The sequence below is a fragment of the Dromiciops gliroides genome, chromosome 2 (assembly GCF_019393635.1).
Source record: "Dromiciops gliroides isolate mDroGli1 chromosome 2, mDroGli1.pri, whole genome shotgun sequence".
NCBI lineage: Eukaryota > Metazoa > Chordata > Mammalia > Microbiotheria > Microbiotheriidae > Dromiciops > Dromiciops gliroides.
Window position 1 is genome coordinate 528,878,651 of NC_057862.1, and position 21,673 is coordinate 528,900,323.

Consider the following 21,673-nt stretch of genomic DNA (forward strand, 5'->3'; position numbering starts at 1 on the left):
CCCTAAGCACTACTACTACTTGTCATACGTGAACGATCCCATCTTATTCGTCACAATCACTACTAATATTGCCCAGACACTACTGCTAATGTTAAGGAAATGAAAGGAAGACAATATGACTGAGGGGTGGGGGACAGACATAGGGGAAACACTGGCCCGGGAACCAGGAGTCCTAGTCTCTCCACCTGCAAAATCTATCGTCCTTCTTTGTCCTCGTTCTCCTCGTCTGTAAAATTTAGGGACTGTACTATATGATTGCTGAGGTCCCTCGCAGCTTTTTATATACAGTTTTAAGAAATCTCTGATCATTTAATACTCTCCACTTCTGAAATTGTTTTGCATTTACTTACCTATATTCATGTTGTATCCTTCCAACAGGATGTAACCTTTCCGGCAACAGGGGCAATTTCACTTTTATTTTTGTTTCTACAGAACCTTATACATAGTAGGATGCTTAGTAAGTAGTGATTAAAGTGAAGAGATTTATAATATCTGTAGGTGGCCAGTCTTGGTAAACTGCTTATCCAATAATAAAACACTAGATGGCACCAGAGTACCATTAAATGTCTACCCAGGCTCAAGAACATGGAGCTGGCTAGTTTTACAAGTCCGGGGAGTTGCTTTTAGCTGGTGTCATGCTAAGTGTTGTATATAGCATAGTCATTCTAAAAAGGGTATTGCCCATCCTTATGGGTTGATAAACAGGGATATATCTGACAAGATTATTTCTCCCCTTCTCAACTACCCTTAGTCTTATAGTCAGCCCTAAGAAGCATCATCTTAGGAGTCTGTAGAACAGGGGTTAATAGGATGTGTGTGTGTGTGTGTGTGTGTGTGTGTGTGTGTGTGTGTGTGTGTGTGTGTGTGTGTGTGAGAGAGAGAGAGAGAGAGAGAGAGAGACAGACAGACAGACAGACAGAGACAGACAGAGAGAAAGAGACAGAGAGACATAGAGAGTTGTTTATAAGTCAGGGGAAGCCTATAAACCTCCTCTTCTCAGAAAAAAATCTTCTTAAATGCATACAATAAAATACATAAGATTGCAAAGGAAAACCAATTATAGGAAGCTGGTGGTACAGTGGATAGAGTATCTGGAGGCAGAAAGACCTAAATTTAAATCCAGCTTCAAGCACTTACCAGCTGTATAAACTTGAGCAAGTCACTTCACTTCTGTCTGCCTCAGTAGCCTAGCTATAAAGTGGATATAATAAAAGTACTTCCATATCAGGGTTGTTGTAAGAATCAAGTGAAATATTTATAAAGCACTTAGCACACTGCCTGACATATAGTAGGTGCTTAATAAATGCTTATTCCCTCCCTCCCATATGTGAGTAGAAATATATAAAGTTTGTTGACCATGCTAAGAACCCTCGCACTAGAAAAACATTACAGGAGAGACTCATTAGGTGCCACTGAATGAAAAATTAACATTTCCCAGAAGAAAGAATCATAGATTTAGAAGAGGAAGACAACTAAAAGGTCATGTAGTTTAACCTCATTCTAGAGGTGAAAAATCTAAGAGGTATAGAGTTTAGGTAATTTTTCCCACAAAGCAGATGAAAGTAGCAGAATTGGGATTCAAACCCAGATCTTCTTATTCCAAATGAAATGCATTTTCCTCTATACCATACTGTAGTTTTCTCCTATTTTAATGCTAAGTCAAGGGTCACTCTTTCTTTAAAAAGGCTTAGTAGCATTGTGAGATAGTGGAAATAAAACTGTATTAGAGTTGGAAAAGCCAGTTCCTAACCCTGTGAACTTGGTCAAGTTGCTTTAGGTCTCTGGTCTCAGTTTCTCCAATTTTAAATTAGAATATTGGAATGTGTTCTCTAAAATATTTCCTGCTCTCTATTTTTTTTAGGGAGACAATTGGGGTTAAGTGACTTGCCCAGGGTCACAGAGCTAGTAAGTGTTAAGTGTCTGAGGCCAGATTTGAACTCAGGTACTCCTGACTCCAGGGCCGGTGCTCTATCCACTGCACCATCTAGCTGCCCCCTGCTCTATATTTTACAAACCCACCTTGAAATCCAAACAAATCCCATCCTCCTTTTTACTGTTCACCCTATCTCTATCTTAACGGAACATATGAGTTTATATATAGCTCCCTTTCTATGGGGGGAATCAACTTCAAAGTCATGAATTCCTCTGAAGGAAAACCGAGTTAAGGAGGAATAAGCAAGAGAAGCAACTCAGAGGTGAAATGGACTTTAGAGGATGACTAGGTGTGAGATTTAAAATTGGATATTAGATCCCTTAACATAGGTCAACCTCTTTTTACCAAAACTCTTCTGTATAATCCCCAATATATAGTTATCCAGCCTTTGCTTGAAGAATACTAGAGAAGGGGAATTCATTATCTTATTCACATTTGAGTTGTTTTCAGGCATTTCCCCCCATATATTGAGCAAAAAAAAATCTGTTCTTTTGCAACTTCCAATCCAGTTCAACAAATGCTTATTGTTTCCTACATGCAAGGCACTGGGGAGCTGACTGACTGCCTGGCCTGACTATCCAAACTGGAAAATCCAAGAGGAGAAATATCGACTATTGTCCAGATGTGTAGTTAAATACATAACTCATACAACATTCCTTATCTACTCAGTAAATTAAAAGTCCCTTCTCTTTCCACATTATAAATCCTAGAACTGTATCACTCTAGTGCAACTCCTACCAATTCTACCTCCTCTCTTTTTTCACATTCATTCACTTTTCAGTTCCCACTGCCCTACTGTAGTTCAAGACCTTATTAACCTCTTTGTTTTTTTAGTTTCTTTCTAGGTTCTTTCTTTCCTCCTTCCTTTCTTTTTTGCTTCCTCCCTCCTTCCCCCTCTTCCCTCCCTTCTTTTCTCTCCTTTCCTTCTCTCTTCCTTTATTCTTGCTTTCTTTTTCTCCCTCTCTCCCCCTCTTCCTTCCCTGTCAATTCCCTTCTTTCTTTCTCTCCCTCTTTCTCTTTTTCCTTCCTTTTTTCCTCCTTTCTTTCCTCCCTCCCTTCCTTTCTTCCTTCCTTTCATCTCTCTCAAAGAATATTTTGGACTCAAAACTTTTGAGTTCGAGTCATCCATCAGTCTCGGCCTTCTCAGTATTAAGGGGAGAGGAGAGGGAATAAGCATTTATATGGCAGCTACTATATACCAGGCATTGTACCAAGCATTTTTAAATGTTATTTCCTTTAAGCCTTACAACAATGCTGGGAGATAGGAGTTGTTATTATCCCTGTTTTACAGTTATAAAAACTGAGGCAAATGGGTTAAATGACTTGCCTAAGGTCATATAGCTAGTAAGTTCCTGATTCCAGATTTTTACTCAGGTCTTCCTGACTTCAAGTTCAGTGCTCTCTCATGTGATGTTTAAAATCTAAATGTGATGTCTAAAAAAATCTTATGTGTGGTCACCTTAAATTAGAAGCTTTAGCACCAGTCTTTGGGCATTAAGCATTTATTAAAGCATACCAGGTATTCACATAGAGTTCAGAAAGTTAAGAAAAGGCCTATCTAGCCTAGAGTTCCAGCGTGGTCAGGTTCTTCCTCAAGTACTCTGCCATGAGCCTGTTTCAATCACAAACTGCCCTCAAACTGAGTGTGGAAGCTTTTTATAGGTCTAGAGCAGAGTTGGTCCTTACACACTGCTTCAAGATGATTGGTAGGTGTTATCCAAATCCATTGGTTCACTGGAATTGAAGGTGGTCTCGAGTTCAATGTCCTTAGCTTCTGAGAAAAATACCTTCTTAAGGGTATGCCAGGTGTGGTTACAATCTAATTAACCTGAATTAGGCTAATCAACAAAGTCAATCACTCTCACTTAATTCAATCAGTTTAGATTAATCTCCAAGTTAGCCTTTGAGTATCTGCCAAATCCCATTATTTTCTCACACTCCACTGTACCACCTAACTGTAGAGATTAAAATTGTGTAGCGCCATGCCTGGCCTCATTAGTTATCCATTGTATTATTGCAATAACTTTTTACTTATCTCCAATCTCCCAACCAATTTTACATTTCATTAACAGACATAGTTTCCTAAAAGCCATCTCTCATCTTGTCACCCTAGGTGAAAAACCTTGAGTGGTTCACAATTTCCTACCAAGTTAAGTTGGACTATCTTAGAACATTCAAGACCTTCTAGGATCTAGCTCTAGGCTACCATTTCCTTAGATAGGTTATGTTGTAAGCAAACCTAATTCACTATAAGTGAGTGAATTTAATGTTCTAAAATTTTTGCTCATCATCTTCTTACTTCCAGTTGGAGTACCTTTCCTTTACTCCTCTACTTTTCTTTTTTTGTTTGTTTGTTTTGTTTTGTTTTGTTTGTTTGTTTGTTTTTTTTGCGGGCCAATGGGGGTTAAGTGACTTGCCCAAGGTCATACAGCCAGTAAGTGTCAAGTGTCTGAGGCCAGATTTGAACTCAGGATCTCCTGAATCCCGGGCCGGTGCTTTATCCACTGCGCCACCTAGCTGCCCCCACTCCTCTACTTTTCAAAAAACATCTCATTCTTCAAGACCTAGCTAAAATTCTTCTTTTTTAAAGTCTTCTCTGATTCCCCCAAATGAAATGAGAGTTTTCTCTCTCTTCAAATATCCTGTGCCATCATATACATCTCCTTATTTAGTATAACACATTTTAAATAGTATTGTATTTTCTCCAATTACATGTAAAGATAGATTTCAATCTCAATTTTTGTAAGATATTGTTACAAATTTTTCTCCCTCCCTGCCTTCGCTGCCCCCTCCCGAAGCCAGCAAGCAATATGATATAGGTTATACATTACAATCATGTTAAACTTATTTCTATATTATTCTGAGAGAAGAATCAGAACAAAAGGAAAGAAATGCAAGAAAGAAGAAACAACAACCACAAAAGTGAAAATAGTATTTTTCACTCTGCATTCAGCCTCCATAGTTCTTTTTCTGGATGTGGAGAATATTTGCCATCATGAGTATTTTGACATTGTCTTGGATCATTCATTGTGTTGCTGAGAAGGGCTAAGTGTATCACAGTTGATCACTACACAATCTTGTGGATACTGTGTACAGTGTTCTCTTGGTTCTGCTCATTTCCTCAGCATCAATTCATGTCAATCCAGGTTTTTCTGGAATCTCCCTGCTTATTATTTCTTACAGCACAATAGCATTCCCTTATATTCATATACCACAACTTGTTTAGCCATTCCCCAATTTGTAGGCATCCACTCAATTTCCAATTCTTGGACTCCACAAAAAGAGCAGCTATAATGTTTTTGTACACGTGGGTCCTTTTCCCTTTTTTATGATCTTTTTTCATAAGTTCTCCAGGAAGCAACTAGCAAAGCTTTCATAGGGTCAAAGGATTTAGTGCTAGATAGGCCCTTAGAGGTCATTCAGTCCAAGCTTTGTTTACCAGATAAAGAAACAGCCCAAAAGTTTGAGTAACATGTCCATGCTCACAAAGGTGACAAATAGGAACATTTCAAACTCAGTTTATTTGGCTTTAAATCCAATAGTCTTCTGGAAAGACTTAGTGATGCTGAGAACATTGTATGCAGTACAATGATCAACTGTGAATGACTTAGCTTTTCTCAGCAATACAATGATCGAAGACAATTCCAAAAGATCCATGAAGGAAAATGCTATCTACATCCAGAGAAAGAATTGATGGAGTCTGAATGAAGACTGAAGCATACTATTTTCACTTTCTTTGTTTTTTGTGTGTTTCCTTTTGTTTTGATTTTTCTTTCAAAACATGACTAATGTGGAAATATGTTTAACATGATTGTTCATGTATAATCTATATCAAATTGCTTGTCATCATGGGGAAGGGAACAGGGTAAAAGGAGGGAGGGAGGGAAGAAAATTTGAAAATCAAGATCTTGTAAAAATAAATGTTGAAAACTATCTTTACATGTAATTGGGGGGGAAATGGTATTTATATATAAAAAAAAATCCAATGGCTTTTGCATTACACCTTGTAGCAAGAAAGAGATTTAAGAAGTCCTAAGTTTGGTACACTGGAAAAGAGCACTGGATTTGAAATCTAGAGGAGTTGGTTTCAAAGCTTACTTATGTCACTAAAGTAGATGTATGACTTTGGATAAGTTACTGAACTTTTGGGGACCTCAGTGTCCTCATAGGTAAAATGAGGGAGTTGGACTAGATGATCTCTGAGGTCCCAGGTTGAGATCTGTCATTGAGAAACATGAATCATCCATATCCCATATGTGGGATGCATATGTGTATACATATATTATGTATATGTATATATGAGGGTGTGCATATTATGTATACATGTATATGTGTTTAAACATGGGTGTTTATCTGTATATATACATAATATTTATATGTGTATGTATTTAGAGATGACTCTATGTGTATATGTAGATGTATACATATGTGTATATGTATGTATATATACATATATCCGTGTATATGTATGTATATATACTTATATCCGTGTATATGTATGTATATATACATATATCCATGTATATACACACACACAAACATATAATTCAAACTCCACTTCTTTTTTTCTCCTCCTCCTTTAAAAAAAATCCACTGAGGCTGTGTCTGGGATGGTACTCACATGCTCTCCTGCCTGCCAGCCAGCCAGCCAGCTTGGGTGTGTTTTCGTTTACATTCCATACCTCAGCTTCTAGGAGTTTCACTAGGCCCACTGTTCTTTGAAGGCTGACAGTAACATCACCAGACCTCAGCAAGATTTTTCTTCATATGCTCTTTTCCCTGGTTGAATTCCTCCCCAGGGCAAACACCACCCACAAAATAAGGAAACATCAGTCAACTTGATAAACCCAGACAGGCTTCCATATGTAAATTGAGGCTACTGGGGATTGCATGTAGGGAAGGATCCCCTTCCAAACTTAAACACACAGACTCTTAGCACACCTGTGTGATGCAATTACTCCTGATTAAAGCTTACAAATCGCAGATCCAAAGGATGTCCCTTTTCTGTCAGAAGTTGGTTTTGACTCATTAGATGTTTCTGTATGGATTAGAGCCCTTTGCAAATGGTGACAACATCAAAAGGATAGGCAGCAGCAAAGGGCTTCTCTAGGGCTCTGTCACTGTCAGTCTCATAGATGAAGAGATCTGTGGGTTTGAAGGTTTGCACCTTGCAAGCTCTCCCTCCGGACTTGTTAGAGCACATTGTGCCCTGCCAAGGTCTCAGAGAGATGCTTTGGACTTCAGGAACAGGCACAGGAACAGTGTCTGTGAAGGAAGGCGGGGTGAAGAGGAGGAGGACAAAAAAGGAGAAGAGAGAAGAAAGGAGGGGAAGAGAGAAAAATGGGAAGGAAACAGCATTTATTAGGCACCTACTATATACAAGCCCACGTTGCTAAGCACATTACAAATATTATCTCCTTTGACTCATATCAACTCTGAGAGGTAGATGCTATTATTATTTCCATTTTACAGTTGAAGAAACTGAGGCAGGCAGAGGCTAAGTCACTTGTCCAGGGCTATATAGATAGTAAGTGGCTGATTAGGACTTAAATTTAGGTCTTTCTGACTCCAGGGATCTAGTCACTGTGCCACCCATATAAGTTAAAAGATTCAGTTGGTTAGAAAGAAAATCCTTATCTCTCGCTACACTGGTTTATGTATTTATATTAGAAATGGTCTTTCTGTTACTTTATTAGTTTGTGGTTAGGTGATGGATCCCTCTCAGCTCTGTCTTACTACATGATCACAACTCTTCTCAGACAAATTTTCTGGGCCTGGCCACCAGGAAGTCAAGTATGACAGGGCTTAAGGAGGCAGTCAACCAAGGCCCTGAGGAATTAGAAGTGGGAATCAACTTCCAAAGGACTTCACATAATGTAACTCTGGCTGCACACGTTCTACAGAGGAGGCATTACTATATGTTACAGCTGGGGCAGCTAGGTGGCACAGTGGATAAAGCACTGTCCTTGGATTTAGGAGGACCTGAGTTCAAATCCAGGCTCAGACACTTGACACTTACTAGCTGTGTGACCCTAGGCAAGTCACTTGACCCTCAATGCCCCACAAAAAAAAACAAAAACAAAAACATGTTACAGCTAAGGAGTTATTAGACCAAGTTGAATATCAAAGGCTTCCTGGAATGGGTAGATGGGGGGAGGCAGGATAGGGATCTACCACTGAGTCAGGACAGATCATTCTTTGGTTTCTAGAAAACATCTAACTATTTGCTTATGCGACCCACCTTACCTCAGAGATGCAAAGTAGGGTAGACTAAAGTTGGGGACGACCAGACAGTGAAACTGTCTTTAGTGTTAGATGTAATTCTGGCAAAGTTTGGCAGTTTCTGTGATGATTGATTTAAGAGAAAGGTCTCATGGTTCTGATACAATTTGAGGTTCAAAACTTGTCTAGTCCCTGAGTCTCACCATCCATACCCTTTCCCAAGCCCTAGATTTTCTTTATTATATATTTCTAACTCCTTAATCAACTTCCAGTAGCAGGCCCATCCTTTGTGGATTTGGGGCATAAAAGGCAAATTAAAATGCATGATTTTTCCTTTCTTCTCCAGGTAATATCTAATTAAAAGAAACCATTGTTGTTGTTGTTCATCCTTTGTTTGCCAAGAGGACCAATGACATCAAGAAGTGATGTGTTGACTTGCCCATGAATTAGATTTAAGTGAGGCAGAGTTACACAAAGTCAGATGGACTAAAAATATACCATAAGGCAGCATCGAGAAGGTTATTGGTTTTGCTTTGTTTTGTTGTTTTGAAAGTTTCACTAAATATATATATATATATATATATATATATATATATATATATAGCCTAATGAATATGTAAATTATTACTGATGGGAAATTGTTATTTTTCCAACTTGCCTACTATGTCTTCAGAGTTCAGTGTTAGGGGGAACCATACTACTTGTCTCTTTCCTAAGGATAGCTTTGCTTAACAGGACCCTCTGGAGACTAAGGAACAATAAACACCTATTTCTCATAAACACTGGCAGAAAGCTATAGGAACTCAGCAGTTTTGTTTTGTTTTGTTTTTTCCTGAAAATGATCTGAAGGTTTTAGTGGACTATAAGTTCAATATAATTAATAACTGTGACTAAAAGCCAACAAAGAGAATCCCTTCTCAAGTTGCATTAAGAGATGTATAGACAGGTGTGTTGTGTTGTTGTGAGGCTGGAATGATATAAAAGTAAACCTGAAAGCAATTGCCACCTGAAATCAACTGCTATCATTGTCATCACCATCACTATCACCATCATTATTATTGGCTTGCAGTTGCCTGTACTTTACTCTAGAAATGACATCTTTCCTTGAGCCTTCTACTTCATCTCTTCTGAGTTCAAGCACTGTTTATAGAGCAGCAATAGAGGGGTGTGCTGGTAAATATTTAAAAACCAAGCTCATTATATGTATGTATGTGTCTGTTAGTATATATGTATATGTGTGCATGTGCATGTGTGTCTGGGTCTGTCTGTGTTAATGTCTATGTATACATGTTGTTTGTGTGTGTATATACATATGTGTATATATACACATAGATATTTATAGACTTTTAAGTTTAATCTTCATTACTGTGAGTTTCTTAAGTCTAAACAAATCAACAAAACAAAACAAAAATCAAACCTTGATTTATACAATGAAATATAAGTGCTCACACTGAAAATTTAATGATTAAGCTAATTAAAACTTGCTCCAGAACACCCCTGTATATAGATGCCACGAAAAAAATGAAATACTTTTAAGCTCTGCCCTGGTCAAATTAAATCTGGAGTATTGTGTTCAGTTCTGTGCTACACAGTAGAAAACGAAGAGTTGTAAGATGGAGAGTCCAGACTGGTACAGGTTGGTAAAAGGCTTTGTATTTATGCAGTATGAGGAACAGATGAAAGAACTAGGAATAGTTTGTCTGGAGAAGAGAGGCTAGGAGGTAGAGATTATAATAGATGTGTTTTAAATATTTGAACAAGAGACACAGTGATGCATCGTTTCTAGAACTCTGGACTTAGAACCAGAAGACCAGGGTTCAAATCTGTGTGGTTCTTAAATTCTCTATATTGCCATTTCTTCACCTATAAAATGAGAATATTGAACACAATACTCCCATCGTCTCTCATGTCCTTGACAACTCTAATTTTATCATTTGAAGGGTTAGCATGTGGAAGAGGGATTAAAATTAAATTTGGCAGGGCAGCTAGGTGGCGCAGTGGATAAAGCACCAGCACTGGATTCAGGAGAACCTGAGTTCAAATCCGGCCTCAGACACTTAACACTTACTAGCTGTGTGACCCTGGGCAAGTCACCTAACCCCCATAGCCCCACCAAAAAAAACAAAACAAAAACAAAATTAAGTTTGGCCATAGAAGGCAGAACTAGGAGTAAGGGGAGAAGTTACAAAGAAGGAAATTAAGTCAGGGTATCAGGGAAAACATCCTAATACTTAGAACAAACCAAAAGGAATGGCTTTCCTCAGGAATATAATGGAAGAATCCTTCGAATTGAGGCTGGATGACTACTTACTGCATATGTGATCATTGGGATTCCTTTCTCAATATGTTAGGGCCACTTGGCCACTGAAGCCCTTAATAGCTCTTAAGTTTTGTGATTCTATGATTCTGTGACAATTACAATTACTATAACATATATCTCTATAGCTATCCATTACAATTTACAAAGTATTTTTCTCAATATAATTCTGTGAAGTAAGTACATGGGAACGTGCTAGGGGAAAGAGGAAGAACTTAATGGAGCATTCATTTTTAAATCTACCACATGAAATTTGCCACCAAATCTCCTACCCACTTCTTGGCCTAGTTTATGAACATTCCTAGAGTTAGCTATGGTTCTATGAGGATATTCAATCTATGAATCTATGAATCTATCAGAGGTTCTCAAAGTGTAGTCTGGGGACCCCTGGGGTCATCCAGGACACTTTCAGGAGACCCTTGAGGTCAAAACTTCTTTATTGATAATACTAAGATGTTTTAATTTCTAATATGGTACATACTGATAGATCAAACTCATATAAACAAAAACTTCTGGCGTATGGGTCTTCAATAATTTTTTAAGAGTGTGAAGGTGTCCTAAGTCCAAAATAAATTAGGAACACTGCTAGTTAAATGAGTACCCTGCAAGGCACTCGGGTAGTGATGAGGCCATTGGTATCAAAGAATTCCTTGGGAAGAAAAAAATATGCATTCTTCTTAGATTTACTAATGTTGCTGTGTTATTTCAGGCATCCCTACCAGTAATTTGGAGAATGTTCCCGAGACAAGTTCCAAAGAAATGGAAGGACATGATTCTCCAAAAACATTGCCTAGAAAATCTAGCCCCATGTCAAGCTTCATCATGAGGTAAGAAGAGTCAGAGAGAGCACTGCTCCCATAGTTTGATTTCCTCTCTCAAAATAACTAAATAATATAATAATTCTTCTCTGTGTGTGTTTTGGGGAGGGGAGAGTCTATTTTAGTCATTCTTATCTTTAACAATGCCATTTAAACTCAAGAAATCATCCCTACCCCCCTTTCTTTAAATTTGAATGAGCTAAGAAAACTCAATCATTTCCTAGTAGCAAATACACTAGGGTTTCTGACCATCCTCAATATATCTTTTCAAGAAAACCTAATAGTGTGGCTAGTTTCTAGGCTAGATTTTCCTTTAGGAAACCATGGACCAGTAATAATTACTGTGGCTTCTCTTAAACAAGTTCTTTATTTTAAACCCCCAGAATAAATATGGATATGCCTCTCTGTATATTGGGAATAACTGTTTCTTATAATTATCTGGTCCATGAAAAACTTCATCAAAAATTTTGGGAGGGAATGGGGCTAGTCTGATTAATTAAATTCAAGCTGAAAGTTGTTCTTAAAATGCTTGTTTGTCCTTCTGACTTAAAAAACAGTATTTCTGTAATGGAATAGTATGGTTTCCCAACAGTGTACCAATGCCCTGGACAACAGTATAGATAATAGAAATGATCAGATTCATGGTGTGTTTCCCCCCCCCCCATTCAATAAACTCCAGTGGTTCCCAATTACTTCCTAGATCAAATATAAAGTCTTCTGTTTGAATTTGAAAGCCATTATACATAAAGACCATCCAAGTGCACTACCATCTAGTGACTCTGGTCTCTTGTTTTTTCTCAACTTTATATGAAAACTATATTTTCACTGGCTCTGCTCCATTCTTGGAATTTGCTTTATACTCATCCATGCTTCCTGGTTTTCATGGCTTCCTTCAAATCCCGACTAAAATCTCTCTCTATGAAAAAGTCCCCAAGTTTCCTTAATACTAGTTCCCTTCCTTTTAAGATTCTTTCTCTCTGCCTGTCTCTTTCTTTCTCTCTCTCTCTCTCTCAGGATATATGTCTGTCTATCCATATATATTATGTGTATATAAAATTTTTACATAAAAGAAAAAAAGATTTAAAAAGATGAAATTAAATTTGTACATAGTGGTTTGTATATTGTCTACACCATTAGATTATGAGCTCCTTGAGGGCAGGTACTGTTTTTACCCCTCTTTGTATCCTCAGGGCTTAGCACAGTTCCTGGCAGGTAATAAGTACTTTAAAAATGATTGTTAACTTGACTTGGAAACAATTTTGGACTGTGTATCAAAGCATATGAGTTGTAATTACTACTCTACCATTTGTCCTCAGGCAAGTCATATAACCATTTTAAAATTCAACAAACATTTATTAATCAGTTCTTATGTATTTCAAGATATTTCATATTGCATTTATGAGATGCCATTTATTTTCTATGTGACGAAATTCATACTCAGGAGGGTTCTTGCCCTCCCCAAGGTCACACATGTCAAACAAAGAATCCCAATACATATCCTCTGACTCCAGGGAAAAGGTGCTTTATTTCCATTTTATCACATTTTAAGACATTCTGTTGGGCACTAAAATGACAAAGGACTACAAAGACAAAAAAGAAAATCACCAAATATTTATTAAATTACTGGTATATGACAAGCACTGTCTTAGGAATTGAAGAGAGAAATGAAATGAATGAAAGAACTGCTACTGTCAAGAAATTTCTAGTATAATGAGAGAGGAAAGAACAAGAACATACACATATGTGTATATGTTTATGTATGTATATGTGTATGTGTATATATGCATATACATATAGACTTAAATATGTTTGTATTTTGTGTATGCATATATATTCTATACACACATATATATTTAATAACATACCTCTGTAGATGATAGACAGACAGACAGACAGATAGATAGATAGATAAATAGATATTCTCTGTATTAGTGACTTGTCACACACCTAGTGTTTGAGGTTAGATTTGAACTCAGGTGTTCTGATCCCCCTAGATGTCCCGAATGATAGCATAATAATATTCTATATCCATCTGTCTGATAAATATGTGATATCTATTTATCTGTGTAATGATTGGAATGATGCCACCTGCTGGAGACTTACTGTAGAAAAGCTCCACCATGAAGCGAAGGTCTTTGAGGGCAAGACCAGGAGTCTTTTCTTTGGCGTAAGGAAGTGACCTTTGCTTGTGGGAGGAAGAAGTGGGGAGCCTGGCACTCTGACTGGGGCTCTTTCCTGAGGACGCTGGTGGAGAAGGGAGCTAGAAATGTGCTCTCCCTTTAACAGATAGATGAATGTAGGCTGTTCTCTCTCTCTCTACAAAATTCTTACTCTCCTTAATAAATGCTTAAAAGTCTAACTCTTGCTAAAGCTTATAATTTATTGGTGACCACTCATTAGATATTTTAGACAGACTAGCTAGAATTTTAGCCCTTAACATGTGTCTATCCATCTATCTATCAAGACCAACACAGGCAGACACAGGCAGATAGAAGAAATAAAAAATATTAAATACAATATTGTTTGAGAAGGGGACACTAGTATCTGAGGGGTTCAGGAAATGATTCATATAGAAAGTGGTACTGGAACTATATCCTGAAAGAAGAGAGAAGTTACAGGAAATGGAGGTATAGAGGCAGGTCACTCCAGTCATGGAAGATGGCAAAGACAATGGTTTGGAGATAGGAGATGGAGTGTAGTTTATAAGGAACAGAGTTAGTTTACCTGGATCTCAGGGTTTAGTTTTTAGTACCTAAGAATCAAGAAGGATGGGTTTGGGGCAAGGTTTTGAAGGAGTTTAAAAGCTAAGTAGAGGAATTTGCATTTTATTCTGGTGACAAAAGGAAGCCACTTCTTTGAGTATGGGAGTGACATGGTCAGATATGCACATAAAGAAAATCCCTTTGGTAACAAGTATGTGGAGGAAGGATTGGAGAGGGGAACTTCTCTCTCAGATCATCTCTCCTACAGTAACCAATCTTTACCCCTCTTTGCCCCATCTTGAATTGGTGAACCAATTCACCTCTACACTGCTCTTCCCTCTTGAATCCCTTGTTACCATATCATTTCACCAATTATGCATAGCCAAGCTTCAACCTTGTATCACTCCCACAATTCACTGCCCTTTGCTCCTATACTCATGCTACAAAATGAAGGTGGAGAAAATCCCTCAATTGTTCTGACTGGATCCACTACAAATTTATGTTACCTAAGTTCAACATGGCTCTCACTGCTGCTAGACAATTCTACTGTACCTCTGTAATCAATTCACTATTCCATTCTTCACAGTAATTCTTCCAAAGCTTTTAATTTCTCTTTAAATCTCCCTAGGCTCCCTCTCCTCAACTCTCTCAGCTGAGAATCTGGCTTTACAATTTACCCTCTCCTCCACCTGTTTCACATGATGAACTATTCTTACTCCTTATCAAAACTAGACCTTTTATCTGCTCAAGCCATATTGTTCCTTCTTTGACAATATGATTGGTTTGGCATTAAAACTTTGGTAGTATTGTCATTTTTATTATATTACCATAGCCCAGCCATGGACCCTGAATATCACTCTATCTTTTTAAGTAATTTTTAATTTCTCTAAAGAGGATTTGTAATTGAATCTATACAAATATTTCGTGTGCTTTCTATGCTTTGGTTGATTGATCCCCAGTATTTTTTAATTTTGTTTACATTATAATCTCTTGGCTTTTAATTGTTATTGTTATTGTATAGGAATCATATTTATATTTGAGCATTATTTTGTAGCCTGTGACTTTACTGAAGCTATTATTTCATTCAGTATTTTTGCTGATTCCCTAGGATTTTCTAAGTAAACCATCATGTCATCAGCAATTAGGGATAGTTTTATTTATCTGCTCTTTGTTTATCTTTTAAATCTTAAATTTCTCTTGGTTTTTTTCATTGTTATTTGAAACATTTCCAGTTCTTTTTCATATAAATAGGGAGAGTGTTCACCTTTGTTTACTCCTGCATTTCCTGAGAAAGCCTTTTATTAGCCTCATTGCATATGATGACTACTTTTGATTTTAAGTAGATAATTTTTAGGAAATTTAAAAAGGTCCTTCTTTGAGCATATTTTGTAATATTCTTAGCATAAATGAATGTTGAACATTGTAAAAGGCTTCAGTATACATCTATTGAGAAAATGTGTTTTAGATTTTTAAAATATGAATATTCTATTGAATATTTTTTAATGTTGAACTATTTTTAGATCTTTGCTATAAATCCAACTTTTTCATGAATGATTCAAAGTAGTGTTTTATATGATTAGTATAAATTTCTGAATTATTATTAAATATTAATGATATTGGTCCACAATTTTCCTTCTGTGTCTTATTCATTCTTGGTGTTGCATTAATACTCTATTTGTTACATAAAAAATATTTCATAAAGTGCTTTGTTCTTTTTTAATTTTTGGAAACTGTATAGTGTGGTTACTAATTATTTTTTCACATTTATTGATTTTATTTTTAATTTGTGGGAGAAAACATGCATTTCCTTTTAAAAAAAAAGATGATTTCACATGAAACTGCAAATCTATTATATACAAAAATAGGTATATGCATGTAAAATTATTCTATACATTTATCAGTTCTCTATTTGGATCTTTTTATTACTTTATTACAGTTGTTTATTACTGTTGAACCAATTCCTAATTTTATTGCATTATAGTCTCTAAAATGTATGTTTATTATTTCTGCTATTTGATTTTTATTTGCAATATCTCTGTGCCTTAATATATGGTCAGTTTTTGTAAAAGTTCCATATGCTACTTAGATATACATATATTTTTAGTCCCATTTAGAAGAGGCTACAAGTTTTTTATATCTATATTCTCCAGCAATTTGCACTTTTTTTTTTTTTTTAGTGAGGCAATGGGGTTAAGTGACTTGCCCAGAGTCACACAGCTAGTAAGTGTTAAGTGTCTGAGGCCAGATTTGAACTCAGGTACTCCTGACTCCAGGGCCGCTGCTCTATCCACTGCGCCACCTAGCTGCCCCACATTTTTATTTTTCCCTTTTATTCATCTTTGTGTTAGATTTGTCCTAACCTGAGAAAGATGTATTGAAATCCCCTACCTCTATTGTTTTACTGTTTATGTCTTCTTATATTTTTTATTTTTTTTATTTTATGAATGTATATGCTAAAACATTTAGAGGATATGTTTAATATTAATATTTCTTTCCTCTGATTCCTTATAATATAATGTAGTTTCCTAGTTCATTTATTTTTATGTTGTCAATTTTAATTTTTGCCATGTTTGATAATGTGATTGTGATTTCTGCTCTTTCGGATTCTTTAGAGGCATAGTAAATTATGTTCTACTTCACTTTCTGTGCTTTTTGTTTGTTTTATAGGTAAATTACTTGTAAGCAACATATTATAAGGTTTTATTTTCTTATCCAATGTGTTACTCATTTTTTTTGACTACTTAATCCATTCATGTCTAAAGTTATAAGATGTAAGTTTCCATTTTCCTCCTTTTGTTTCTATTTTTTTTAAATAGGATTTTTCCTTCTTTCTCTGTAAGGACAATGCTTTGTTTCTTTGTTTCTTTTAATTTACCTTATGGCAGCCCTATTCCACCCAGTTTCTCTTCCCCTCACTCTCCAGACCTCTTCCCATTTCTTACCTCTTTACCTAGTTTTAGAATTTGCTTAACTTCTTAATTTTTTCCTTTCTTCTTTCTTTGTGGTTGTTTAACTATCAACCTTTTGTTTTTCTTTCAATTGAATAGTCATGTAAAATCTGCCATTCTCTCCTCTCCTTCAATATATTTTGTTTGTTACTTTTAAATTATCTTTTTTCTGGGCCTTTTTCTTTTCTTTTTCTTTTTTTTTTGGGGGGGGAGTGCGGGGGGGGGGTGAGGCAATGAGGATTAAGTGACTTGCCCAGGATCACACAGCTAGTAAGTGTCAAGTGTCTGAGGCTGGATTTGAACTAAGGTCCTCCTGAATCCAGGGTCAGTGCTTTATCCACTGGACCACCTACCTGTCCCCTGGGCCTTTTTCTAAAAAATAATTATGTTCTCTCATTTTCTTCATGCTCTAATTTTCCTTCTTATCTATTCTAGAATTGTATTCTTCAATCCATGGCCTTTATAATAATTATATCCTTCTTAAGTCTCTATATTCTTCATGGAATTAGAACATTTAGAGTACATGTTTTGGGTTCCCTCTTCTAAATTTTCTATGCTATTGCCTTGTAAGTCTTGCCCTCTTAACCCCTTTCTGTGCTGTACCTCACTTGTGAAATAGCAGTTCCTACAAGTGATATAGATATTTCTCCATGATAACAATTTTCCTATCTCCCTGCTTGTGCAGTTTATTATTACACTTTACTCCCCCCATGATAATTTTTTCCCCATTTACCATGAAATTACCTCTGAATCCATTTCCTCCAATTCTTCTTGGTCTCAGTTGCTCCTAAGAACTCTGACTATCATTTTACTAGAAGTAGGATGAGTGATCTTTCTAAGCACTAAACTCCTAGAAATTTTACCCTTTGTAAGGTCCTGATTTCCATGTCTAGAATGTGTCTCTTCTTCCATGGTATTGTTTTTCAATAGGGCCCTCTCTCACTATAAATTGATTTCCTCTCTTCTTACCCCCTATTTAAATCACTCCTTTTGTCTTTTCACCCATTCTCCCATGTCCCTTCTTTTTAAGGAATTTCAGGAGCTATTGTCCCTTCATTATTAGACATTAACTTGATTAGGGTACATCACAAAATCATATTCCCTTCTATATTTTTCTTCCCATTCCCCCTTTTATACACTTTCCTATTAGGAAATGTACCCCCCCAAAAAAATATTGATTCATTTGTCTGCCTCATATATATTTTAAAAAAGAATATATATCATATCTTCTGATCTCAATGTCAAATATTAAAATGTCAAATCTTCTAAACCAAACTACAACAAATCATATTTTAAGATATAAAGGTGTGAGGTTTATTATGTAAAGATGTATTTATTTGCTTGCTTGTTTGTTTCTTTATTTTTTCCCTTTGTCTCGAATAACTCACATATCATTGAATAATGGCCACTCTTTATTCATACAGTTTTTCCATATGAATAGTTAGCCCCAAACTTTCCTAGTGTTTCAAATTTTTTACAGTAGACTCTACAATACTCTGTGATTTAATGGAATCACATTTATGTCCATTGCAAACAGGAGTATCTGGAGAACTTCACATCCATAAAGAATTCCTTTTAGACTCTATGCTTGATCTCCTTTGTGGCAGTGACAATGATCTTTGTCAAGCACAAATCTCTCTTTTTTATGTGCCTGCTATTTATGATTAGAGTATTGTCTAATAGGGATATTTCAATTGTTATATCTTTTAAGGGATCTTGAATAAATTTTTATGTATGGATCATGGATATTTTGTTGGAAGAAAGTTTTTAAGGTGACATGTTGCTCTGTGAAATCTAATTATTTTTTGTAGTCAATAAACAATGAGACAGTGGGAACTCGTATCCTCTACTTTCATTAAACTGTGTGATGGTCGAGATATGGATTTCTGTGGAATTTTATTTGTGAAAAGTTTCCTGATCCCTGTTAATATGCTTATCCTTGATGCCCTTGATGTGTGTATAAAATGTAATGGGAATGAGAAAATAGTCTTATAGGTTGGTGTTTGTTGATCCTAGGACTCCTTTTTTGGTATGAAGAACGCATGAGATATTTTCCAATTCCTTTGGAATCTTTCTATCTGAATATTTTATGATGGACTTTGGTGGTCCTTCATAAGAATATATACAAAATAAAAAAGAGATTGTATATACTTGTCTGTACTCATCTCCCAATTATACACCCTAATATAGGACTATCTCTACCTCATGGACTTGTATTCCCTAAAATATAAATAATGGGAAAGGTAAGGAAAGTAGACATGATGTAGAAACTGAAGAACTTTATGAGGTTGCTAAATTCCTTTTAGGACTATAATTGTAAAAAGATGTCCATGAGATAAGCGGCATAGCAAAATAAAGATGAAACTGCCACAAATTATATAATTTATGAAATTTGATTGATCTTGGTATTCATCTTAGTTTGTTCATTTGTATTTGTTTCTCATACTTGCATTATTAATCCATGCATGTGTGAATTAATTATTTTATTGAACAAATATTTGAATAAAATATATGCTACATGCAAAGTCTTTTGCTAAGCAGTGCAGATTAAACAAATTTCAAATAACACATTGTCCCTGCCCTCATAGAGGTTACAGTCTAGTAAAGTGATAAGACATAAGAACAATTAGAGCACAAATTATTGTAAGACAGGTACAAAAACAAAGTGTTATGTGAAGTGTGGAGGAGGGAGTGGCTCTCTAACATAAAGATTATTGAAAGTTTCATAAATGAAGTAAATTTGACCTGGGCTCTAATAGAAATGAAATAGGGAATACGTGACCCAATATATAAACATAGGAAACTATGTCCATGGAAAAGACAGTAGTACACTTTGGCTGCAGATAGAGAAGAGAATAACAGAAGGTGTGTGGGGTATCAAATTGTGAAAGGCCTTGAATGATAAATAAAGCATTTGACCTTTCATTGTTGGCAAAGAGGAAACACTGAAGATTTGAGAACAGGTGAGTGAGATCACTGTCACAGGCTACTGCTGTCAGATTGGGTGGTCTCTGATCAGGTACATTACAGAAGGGATACTTGTTCCAGTCAAGATTGGGCTAAGTAGGTTCTGAGATACCTGGCTCTGAGATGCTCTGTTTATGTCTGATTAGTTATTTAAATCTTGCAGGTACTAGAGCATCTGCTGGGCTCAGATCAAAAACTAGATTTGAAGTAGACACAGTGTTGTATTCCACAGATGACAATAAACATTGTATCCCTAAGCCTGTATGGGAACCAACACTTTCCCAGGAAAGAAGGGAGAAATAGTGGCTTCCCATCCTCGGAAACTGAGCAATTTGAACAACATGCTCTGTGGGAGTCATCTCATCCTGGTAAATAGCTAGTCTGTCCCTTTTATCTGTTAACAGCTTCTATAAGAATAGAAGTATATTAAAATTGTTTCTCTATGTCAAGACTATGGATAGGGCCTATGTTAGTATTCCTTCTCTGACAGTAACAATAAGAGACTTGTTATAGTCTCCCTGACCCAACCTTAAAGTTTAGGGACATCTCGAAAACATCCTGCTTTCTCTGAATATGCTAATTTGAATCAGCTATCTATTTATATAAATAGAATTTATTCAAACTTTAAAAAAATCAAGTAGGGGCAGCTATGTGGGCCAGTGAATAGAGCACTGGCCCTGGATTCAGGAGGACCTGAGTTCAAATCTGGCCTCAGACACTTAACACTTGCTAGCTGTGTGACCCTGGGCAAGTCACTTAACCCCAATTGCCTCACCAAAAAAAAAAAAAAATCAAGTAAACAACCCTTTTTAAGTACACACTTTAAACAAAACATTGCAATCAATGTAGGAAATACAACATTGCAGGGTAGGAAAGAAACATGTATACCACTAAAATTGATACAGGCTAGAATATAATCAAGTACCCAGCAGAGAAGGAAGTAAGATCTAAGAAGGGCTAGCTCACATCCAACAGGAAGCCTCAGAGAAGGATCAAGTAGTCACTTAAGCTGAGTTTTGTAAGAAGTGAAGGATTTTCAACAGGAAAAATGTGTGGGGAGTTCATCCTACATCAGAGGTAGCATGTGCAAACATTTGAAAGCAGAACAGGTCAAGATAACAGCAAGGAGTCATATCCCTGTTTGACTGGGGCATAGAATCCATGTAATAAGGCGAGAAACAGTCTTCTTTCTGCTGCTTCAAGTTTTCATTTCATTATTTCATCTGACCTTCTAGCGGTTCTGTGAGCTGGACGCTACACATATATTATGCCTATTTTACAAATGAAGTAGGATCTGCAATTAAGTGGTTTGCTCATAGCAAACAGCTAATAAGAACTAGACTCAAGGCCAAAATCTTCTGATTTCAAATCCTGTCCTTAATCTACTACACTAGAATTTCAAATTTGGGAGCTCAAAAATCATTTAGTCTACACTATAGGTTTTCCCACCCCTACAATAAAGACATATAGCTTGACCCATTAGGTAGAACTTGAAAAAGTTACTCTCTCTTTTTATTTATTTTTTTGATGGGGCAATGGGGTTAAGTGACTTGCCCAGGGTCACACAGCTAGTAGGTGTCAAGTGTCTGAGGCTATATTTGAACTCAGGTCCTCCTGAATCCAGGGCCAGTGCTTTATCCAATGTGCCACCTAGCTGCCCCTGAGTTACTCTCTCTTGAGACTGTTCCCCTACCTTTTAAAAAAAATTCCAGCTTATTTTTTCCCCAAGAGGCAATGGGGAGCCACTGAAGCTTCTAGAACACAGA

General features: G+C 36.4%; 1 protein-coding gene across 1 annotated transcript in view; it reads left to right on the forward strand.

The window, feature by feature from the left end:
• The window catches only part of KCNU1 (potassium calcium-activated channel subfamily U member 1), a 261,654-nt gene that overhangs the window by 144,497 nt on the left and 95,484 nt on the right, over window positions 1–21,673 (forward strand). Inside the window, 1 exon segment of the mRNA XM_043981056.1 lies at window positions 11,182–11,299. Coding sequence (XP_043836991.1) covers window positions 11,182–11,299 — 118 coding nt within the window.